We start from the raw sequence: 9,819 nt of genomic DNA, 5'->3' as shown, positions 1-9,819 counted from the left end.
AGAACTTCGCGGACAGCAGCAGCGCCGAGGAGCTGGAGCTCAAGTGCTCCTGCCGCCTGAAAGCCATGATCGTGTGCAAGGGCTGCGGGGCCTTCTGCCACGACGACTGCATAGGGCCCTCCAAGCTCTGCGTGGCGTGCCTGGTGGTGCGGTGAGCACGAGTGCGGTGTGCCTGGTGGTGCGGTGAGCATGAGTGCAGTGTGCCTGGTGGTGTGGTGAGCATGAATGTGGTGTGCATGGTGGTGTGGTGAGCATGTGTGTGCATGGTGGCGCGGTGAGCGTGCATGTGTATGTGTGTGTGTGTGGCGTGCCTGGGGATGCGGTGAGCGCGTGTGTAGTGAGCGTTAGTGTGGTGTGCCTGGTGGTGCGGTGAGAGCCTGTGTGTGGCGTGCCTGGGGGTGCAGTAAGCGTGAGTGCGTGGCGTGCCTGGGGGTACAGCAAGTGTGCGTGTGCGTGGCGTGCCTGGGGGTGCAGCAAGTGTGCGTGTGCATGTGCGTGGCATGCCTGGGGGTGCAGCGGGTGTGCGTGTGCATGGCATGCCTGGGGGTGCGGCGGGTGTGCGTGTGCGTGGCGTGCCTGGGGGTGCAGCAGGTGTGCGTGGCGTGCCTGGGGGTGCGGTGAGCGCAGTGCGAGGTGCAGTGTCCCTTTTCCACGGTGCAAATGCCCAGCGGCCGCAGCCAGTCGAGTAGCGCGGAGCTGGGGGTGCGCTCATTTCCTTCCTCTGGGCCAGGTGACCGCTTCTCCGCGGGGCTATTGCTCTGCGTGTCTCGGGAAGGCGAGAGGGCCTCCCATCCGAGTTGCTCAGCAGCGTGTCTGTCACGTATGTAGTTGGCTCCCCAGCTTTGGACACTTTCTGCCCATGTTTGCAGGTCACTACCCACCTTTCGTTTGTTTGTGGTGTTTGTTTCAGTTCAGGTGCAGATAGGAAAGGGACATTGTCCATTAGTACTAACCCGATGCAGGTGGAGAAAGACGTGGTCAGTGATGGGAGGTGGGCGGCGCATTTCCTGTAGATGAGCCATTACGGCGAGGGTTTGAGGGTTTTCAGTTGGCTCTTCTGGCACCACTTTTCCCCGTGGTGAAACCATCGTTGGAAAGGGGACTCTGATTTCAATGTTCGCTTCCTTGTCTTTACTCACATCACAAAAGATACAGTGAAAGAGGTATCTCCTGACTCTTTCCTCCTTGTGCCCTCCTTTCAGAGACGGGCAGGGCATCTGCGTGGGCCTTGGACATGGTGCACACGTTGTCCTATCATGTGTCTCGGGCCGGACATTGCATTGCAGTACCCTGGTCCGCGCCCTTTGACATCTGATGCTGGGGGGTCAGTTGGCCACCAGAGAGCCCTAGGCCCAGAGGATGTCAGAGCTTCATGTGTGGGCTTTAAGAGCAAGTATTGTAACAATGCCTTAAAATTCAAAAGAAAATGCTGTGTGTGCCAACACATACAAAGGGGTGGGTCATGTCACTATTGGCCCATTCTCTTCACTCCTTTACAACGACTAGATATTAAAGTCGGGGGGAAGTTATCGTAGACCCTGCGGGCGGCACCAGTGCCTCCTGCTTCCGGCTCTGCAGAGGTTGGCCACCTCATGTTTAAAGTGTCCTTGACGATCAAAGGGACTCCAGAAGGCTGAAGGGCCGACATTTTTCTGAACAACTTTTTCCTCGTGATTCACAATCTATGCGATTCTGCTTAACCCTGAAACAGCCACCGTTTTTGAAATAGTCGCAGGGATCGCGTGTTTTGTTTTCTTTCCCCTCAGGTGAGTGCAGTGCAATCTTCCTGTTTGGGGAGTGGAGCTGCTTCGGAAAAGGGACACTGCATCTTCCACGCGCCGCCCGTGTGTGCCCCGTGAGTCTGAGTGTTGCTTACCTGAGCTCCCTCCCCCGAGCGTTGCCTGCCCTCGTGCCGGAGAACAGCTTTAGTTCCAGAGGCTCTGTTCCCTAAAGCAAGTTCAAAAGCACATGCATGTTGTGAGAAGATGGAAGACAACAAAAGCCACGCCATTTCACTTCCGATTACAGAGCACAAAACGTGGAGTGCCATTAACCCGTTGATTGATTGAGGCTGTAGAATTTAAAAACACAAAACATGGGGGGGAAATATCATCTGTCCACGGTGAGAATGACAGATATTTTCACGTGGGATCATCCTAATCCATGTAAACTTTTGACATTCCCTTAAAATACGTCTTAAAAATTAACTGGAATGAACAGAAATTGCATTCTGGAGAAGAAAAAAAACACACTTGTGATTTTCTTTTTTTTTTTTTTTTACAATAATCAACTATGTTATATGTCCCCCCCCCACCCTTCCATATTTATTATTGTGATGTTGCCAAATTTTGTTAGGTGGCAGAGCTGTCGTCGTCGTTAACGCATTGCTGATAGGGAAAGGTATTTTATCTTCCAAATCAAGACAAGCAAAGAAGGGCCTGTTTTGTGGCCTCAATTTGGTGCTTCAGTACCGTCACTTCTGTTTTTCACATGAACAGTAACAAGATCAACTCCTACCCGAGAAAAATAGCAATGCACTGAACCAGCCCTTCCCAGGGAGGAGGGATGCAGCTGAGCACCCGCGAACCTTGCCTCCGCTCCGGGTGGCCTGAAGGCGGCATCCTCGTCCCAGCGGTCATCGGGGCTCTGATGTCACCGGGGTCAGAGGATCATGCTGTCATCTCCTCCTGCTCTCAGAGGGGCATCCCTGAATCTAGACACGTGCAGGCCAACTCCTTCCAAACTCAGCTGCTGCTCTACCAGTGTCAGGTACTGTCTACACCAGCAGATTCACATCTACCCTACCAGTAACTGACACGGTGTTGAAAGAAACTCCAGCCTACAAAACCTTTGCACTCCGTCGATGAGGTACGATTGAGGCCGATGTGGTGCTGAGCCCATTGTCCGCTCCGTCCTGGTGGAATCCTGCCTGCAAGTCGCTTACTGGGAATAAAGAAAAGTGTCCTTCTGTATGTTTTGATTTTTCGCAGAATAGGTTTGGGAGATCAATCGTTGACCATGCATGGATTCTATCCCCTGGTCCAAAGAGCTTACTTTTTCCATGCCCTTGCTGTTGTGATTGTTTGTTTGTTTGTTTTTTGCCCCAGTTTGAAGTCCTAATGTTGATATATGGTTTTTATGACTGAAAAATTAGTATCGTTGGGCTAAAAAATAATGGAAAGAAAGAAACAAATGCAGAAATAGACGGTCCATTGACTAGATACACAAAAGCCAGTCTATTTAGATGAGGTGAGTAGGTCCTTAGTTTCCTGACTCCCACAGGTGTCTGCCTGTGTACAAATGGAATATGTGACTTCCTACATGGTTATTGTGGTGTAATGTGCAAATCTTAGCATGTGCATCATCCTGATCCTTGGACACTACGCTATCTATCCTCATCAGGAGTAGAACTTGCACATGTGACATGCAATTTTTTTTTTTTAATCACAAAGGATGTATTTCCGTAAGTAGCACTTTCGGAGCAGGGGAAGGAGGGACGCGCCACTCCCCACCCCCCTCCTACATGATATGCATTTGCCTGAGGTGTACAAAGACGTTCAGGTCGTCAGTGGGCATGTTCATAAGAACGTTCGGATGCAAATTCATTTTCAAAATGAAAAGCATGTCCTTCCCTCCCCACCCCCAAGTGAGAAGAGCGGGGATGCTGGTGGTGAACCGAGCACCACGGTGACCAGACTTCCCTGCTAAGGTCGAGTGTGAGAAAGAAAACTTGAAAAGCCTATGAGGTTGAGCCTGGTTGCTATAAAGACTTTGCGGAGATGCGTGCTTCTAGGACAAGCTGTAGAAGGTTTAGTTGACTTCCAGACCTTGGGTAGTCTTTCTCTTCCAGAATAAACACAGACACAAGCGAGCTGCGGTGCAGGGCTTCACGAGGCAGTCGGGGGCAAGCACCCATCATGCACCGGTTTCCTTGACAGACACTCAGAATTTCAAAAGGGGGGTGTTCCCCTGGCCTGGGTTCCTCCTTGGTCTGGTCAAGTCCCACTGACAGAAGCTGCAGCCAGGTCAGGGTTGCGTCGTCTCTGGGGTCAAGGCCAAGCACCGTGCTGGCTGCCCGGTGGGCAGGAGCCCACGGAACATGCAGAGCCCAGAGCCACTGTCCATGTGAGTCCGGGCAGAGGAGCTCACCAGACTGTCAGGGGCCTGCGGAGCCAGAATGTCACCGAATAGAAGATCCGTGTTGTCTTCAGTCCTCACGCTCTGTCACTGTAGAGCGAACAAGACGCATTTTTACATAATTTAAAGGAGCTGCTTTTTTTAATAGCACATACTCTTTCGCTTTGTACTCTATTTGATAGTCGCAGGAGAATTTAGGCGGTAGGAAAACTTGGTTGTATTGTACTATTCATGAATGTTTCAAAGAAAGTGCTCTACTCGGCTGCCCTCATTGTTTTCTACTGCTGTATTTCTTCCCCTGCTTCATGGAAACCTAATCCGGTTCATATTTTTCACTGCAGTTTCTTTTTTTTTATATATGTGTTTGTGTGTATTTTTTTTCCTCTTCGGTCAGTATTCTGAATGTTTACATCTGTTTGACATTAGCCATTTAATGCCTTTTTTTTTTAAAGGTGGTATTACTCTTACAGTGTAACGGGAAAATGTGAAATCGCCCCAACACAACATGTATGACAAACAGATTGGGGGCTCAGGCCCTCGACATACATAGACGTTTTATCTCAGCATCCAGAGAGGGCACGCCCTCCTCGGTCCTCTACCAAAGAATATATCACTCCCGCGGGAACTCTCAGCAAAGGAGTGGGGAGTCCTCAGAAGGGGGCGCGGTGGGTTCAGCGAGGCGGCTGCGATTGGAAACCTGTGTGCTTGCTTGGATACCCGACGAAATCTGACTGAGTGCAACAAGCATTTAAACAACTTTTAGACGGCGTTTTGTTTGGAATTCAGGGATCACGCATTCTTTAATGGTGCTGTTTGTTTTTTTATTTCTTCTTTTCTACAAAGAAAAAAAGTGTTGCCTACAAAAGTGACTGCTCACAATACCATAAGTTAAACGAAATGTTTGTCTTTTCATGTTTCTCGATTTTTCCCTTTCTCAAAGTAACAAGTTGGGTTTCAATATTCAACTGTTCTGGCGAAAATAAAGAAATTCAACATTAAGTGGTTGTCATGTTTAATTCTTTTCTGAAGTGAGGTAGTTTGTATGCGTAAAATGCACTGATAAGTACATTGAAAATTTTACTTAAGAAAAAATATATAGGGAAGCCCAACCCTGTGCTGTTAAATTATCTACCTTCTCCTTGGTGTGGTGAGTTGTGAACATACGATTACACATATTGTTACAACAGTCAAAACCAAACTGAAACCTCTTTGAGATGAACTGTATCTACTATGCTTATCATTTGAAAATATATTAGGGTCCTTCTGTTTTCGTAAAGAGCTTGTTTATTCTTTATACTAAAGGACACTCAGTTCAAGTAAAGTTACTTCCCTATTTAATTTTAACTTTCAAAATGAGTTAACTTTTAAAAATTCTTTTTACATTGCTCATTAATATTTTTATCTTAGATATTATAACTAGGGTTATTTGAATAAAGTGCTGGGAACCATTAGAGCAAAACTGCCTCAGTTATATTTACATTGGTTAAAAATATACATATTTTTACAGCGAGAAGAATCAGAAGCATTAAACATAATTGGCTGTTACCGGAGTTCAACTGTTTTCATCCACAGGGAAAATGTTGCCTTTAGCCACCAGAGGGCGAAAGAGGATGTTTACTTTTGAAAGAAAAAGAGAAGAATAAAGCAGGCTTCCTCCTCCGAAAACTGACTTCAATGATTATAATAATGAGAGTCCACCTCCCCCAAGTAAGTCAGTGGAAGATAGATGCTTCTCCGTTTCACTAAATTATTTTCGGTGCAGGATGACATTCCTTTTTTGTTCTATTAAAATATTTACAAAATACTTCATTAATTTTACTTAGTGTTACGGGATTTTTTGTTGGCATTACTCCACAGTCTCTTCCAAATTTTATATTAGAGAAATTTGAACAGTGCAGCATCCTTTAAACTGGCATTTACTGAAACTGATCCGGCCGTAGCCTATTAGGCTCAGTAGATAGAGTGTTAGCCTACAGACTGCAGGGTCCCAGGATCGATTCTGGTCAAGGGCAAGCTCCTCCCTGGCCCAGGCTCTGGTCAGGGATCGTGCAGGATGCAACCAATTGATATGTTTCTCTCACATCGATATTTCCCTCTGTCTTTTCCTCTCTCTTTCACTCTCTCTAAAAATCAATGGAAAAATATCCTCAGGTAAGGATAAAAAAAAAAAACTGACTAAATGCCTTACATGTTTTAATTCATTTATTCTCATAAAATAGGTACAGTTACATGATTCTATATAAATACTAGAGGCCCGGTGCACGAATTCATGCACGGGTGCAGTCCCTTGGTGTAGCCAGTGATTGGGGCCGATTAGGGCCCATCTCACCCAGTCCCCATCAGGGCCGATCGGGGCTGGCCGGCCGTGGGAGGTTGGCTGTGGGAGCGTACTGACCACTAGGAGGCAGCTCCAGCATTGAGCGTCTGCCCCCTGGTGGTCAGTGCATGGTCATTGCTACCAGTCTTTTGGTTGACCAGTCATAACGGTCGCTTCGGCTTTTATATATATAGATAGATTCCATTATTCTTAATATAATATTGTGGCCTAGCCCTAGCTGGTTTGGCTCAGCGGATAGAGCGTCGGCCTGTGGACTGAAGGGTCCCAGGTCCAATTCTGGTCAAGGGCATGTACCTGGGTTGCGGCACATCCCCAGTAGGGGGCGTGCAAGAGGCAGCTGAATTGATGTTTCTCTCTCATCGATGTTTCTAACTCTCTATCCCTCTCCCTTCCTCTCTGTAAAAATCAATAAAATATATTTAAAAAAATATTGTGGCCTAAAAGAGTAGCAATTGCTCTTAGGATCTAAAGTATTTATTTGTATCCATCGTAGTGCTTATCTGAGGACAAGTGACCTACCCAGTGATCGATCAGTTTCCACATAGATACTTCATTGTCATCAACGGTAAGATGCTATTGTTAAAGAGCTGGCCAGGAAAGTGGTTGATAAAACATTTGGGGGCATCTTTCTGAAAAAAAAAAAAAAAAAGACACACATACACAAAAAAAACAAAAAACCACAATTGAACAGGAATCCTAGAAAGTGTTTCTCACTCCACAAAATCATTTAAAGACTAGATATACGTTGCCTAGATTTAATATTTCAAGTTCAGATCACACATGATTATCCACAGAGATATGCAGAAGTAGGAAGTTGGAGTAACCCAATGTCACAGCTAATTTGGTAGTCTAAATTGCACAATGGGTCTCTCTCTCTTTTTTATGGAAACTTTTATCCAAGTTGCCAGTGTAATGAATTATCATACACTTCCACTAAATGGAGGAAGGTCACGTGATTTGCAAAGTAAGTGATTTGCAAAGTAAGGGATGGGTATTTTTTGCCATCTTATTTAAAAAAGTTTTGCTTTGCTTTTCTGCTACATTAAGTAATACCCCATTGTGATGCCTGACTATACGTAAAGCTGGTGCTCAAAGTATTTAGTAGTCCTGCAAAGCATCAGCCAATCCACACAGATGCCAAACAAATCAAAAGAGAAGCTGCTATTACAACAAACCAGTGATGATTGGCTGAATCCCAGCTCTCTGAACAAAGGAGCGCCTGGATCTGCTTTTATTAATAGTCGGGAATTATCCTTAGTCTATCCATTGCATTTGTGGGAAAATTTGTTTCTGAGGTACTTTTCCCAAGCTAGAATTTCCATCTGCAATCTCATTTACATTATTTTTTAAGGTAATCATTTAAAGGTGGTTCAAAGGTGAGCTTTAACCCAAACACAATCAAATATCCAGGAGTTCCCCCTTGTTGCTTTTTCCAAATACCCTGTTCAGTGGACACTTCCCATAAATAGCAAAAGGTAGGAACACCAGGTGCTGGGTGCTTGAAGACACGTAAGATCCATCTTATTTTCTCTGGGCTCAGAAAGTCTTTTTTGCCCTAACCGGTTTGGCTCAGTGGGTAGAGCGTCGGCCTGCGGACTGAAAGGTCCCAGGTTCGATTCTGGTCAAGGGCATGTACCTTGGTTGTGGGCACATCCCTGGTGGGGGGTGTGCAGGAGGCAGCTGGTCGATGTTTCTCTCTCATCAATGTTTCTAACTCTCTATCCCTCTCCCTTCCTCTCTGTAAAAAGTCAATAAAATATATTTTTTTAAAAAGAAAGTCTTTTTTTATTAATATACTAGACGCCTGGTGCATGAATTCATGCACGGGTGGGGTCTGGCCGGCCCTACCCCCGATTGGGGTTGGGGGACCAATCAGGGGTGGGGCTGGTGGTGGGGGAGGGGCCATGTGCCGTTGGCCAGTTGGCCCCGCCCCCGATTGGGAGAGGCCGATCCAGGATGGGGTCAGCCTGGGGGAGGGGCTGTGGGCTGGTCGAACTCCCGGTCAAACTCCTGGTCAAGGGGGCAATTTGCATATTAGCCTTTTATTATATAGGGTTTTTATTGATTTCAGAGAGAAAGGGAGAGGGAAAAAGAGATAGAAACATCAATGATGAGAGAGAATCATAGAAGGGCTGCCTCCTGGTCCCCTACTACTGGGGATCGAGCCCGCAACCCAGGTACGTGCCCTTGACCAGAATCAAACCCGGGACCCTGCAGTCTGCAGGCTGACACTCTATCCACTGAGCCAAACCAGCTAGGGCAGAAAGTCTTGATTATTTTATCATAAGCTTATAAATTAAAAATAGGTTTTACCTTTGATCCTAACTTAGATCTCTAGTTTCAAAATCTGGTTTTATTCAGGAAAACACTATGTTCCAAATGCAATGATGAGGGAGCCTGGAGGGGTTTCGGAGTGCAGAACGCATTTTCCTTGATGCGTTTGGCATTCAGTATCCACTTCCGGGTGTAACGTCTTTCAGATACAGGACAGCGAGGTTGGCCTCAAGGACTGTAGGACCCACAAGCTTTTCCCAGACATTTTCTTTCTGTAGAGAAGTTACAACACTTATGCATGTCCACTTACACAGAAATAAAATACAGGAGTTCTTGCTGTAATAGAAAGTTTATTTGCCAACCAGTTTAAATCTCAAAATGCGGAATGTAAAGGTTTGGGGTATGAGCAGGGACAGTTCTCCATAATGGTGTCTAAGCAGAAGCCACTGAGATATTTTATACCTTTTCTTTACTTAACATGTGAGCTCCATGTAGATTTGATTTCTTTCTTTTTTTTTTTTTAGTACTACTTGTTTTTTGTTAAAATAATCTTTATACTTCCAGGGGGGAAAGCTATCTGGAATGAGTTGACATCTTAAAAAGAAACTATCAAAATCATCTGTTAATGTGTGTGTGTTTTTAAACTGATTTTAGAGAGAGAGGAAGAGAGAGGGAGATAGAACTGACATGATGGATTGATTGTTTGCCTCCTGCACCCCCTGCTGGACATCAAGCCCACAGCCCAAGATTTGAGGGATTCGAACTGAGACCTCCTGGTGCATGGGTTGATGCTCAAACACTGAGCCACACCGGCCGGGCTCAAAAACACTTTTTAAAACTACATTCAGAGTAGGACTATGTGGAGTTTGGAAAGGTTCTTTTGTGGAATTCTTGTCCAAAAAGCTTTGCTTGGCAACAACTGAGAATAATCAGACACCACACTCTACAGTCTCTGTTTTCTAATTTTGATTCTCTCCAGAATAAATCATTTCTAAGCCTTTAGGCTTCATGGCCTGAATATAAAGAAGTGTTTTCTAAATTCCCTTCATGTAAGTAAACTTGTAGGGATT

At 45.7% G+C, this 9,819-nt stretch overlaps 1 protein-coding gene across 1 annotated transcript in view; it reads left to right on the top strand.

Annotated features, from left to right (window-relative positions):
• The window catches only part of ASXL3 (additional sex combs like transcriptional regulator 3), a 94,336-nt gene extending 94,172 nt beyond the window's left edge, over positions 1-164 (top strand). Inside the window, 1 exon segment of the mRNA XM_014542002.1 lies at positions 3-164. Within this exon segment, the coding sequence (XP_014397488.1) occupies positions 3-155 (153 nt within the window). The 3' untranslated portion in view covers positions 156-164.
• The last annotated feature ends 9,655 nt before the right edge of the window (positions 165-9,819 follow it).

This window comes from Myotis brandtii, unplaced genomic scaffold (assembly GCF_000412655.1).
Source record: "Myotis brandtii unplaced genomic scaffold, ASM41265v1 scaffold289, whole genome shotgun sequence".
NCBI lineage: Eukaryota > Metazoa > Chordata > Mammalia > Chiroptera > Vespertilionidae > Myotis > Myotis brandtii.
Note: the sequence above shows the minus strand (reverse complement) of the source record. Positions and strands in the feature narration are given on the sequence as shown.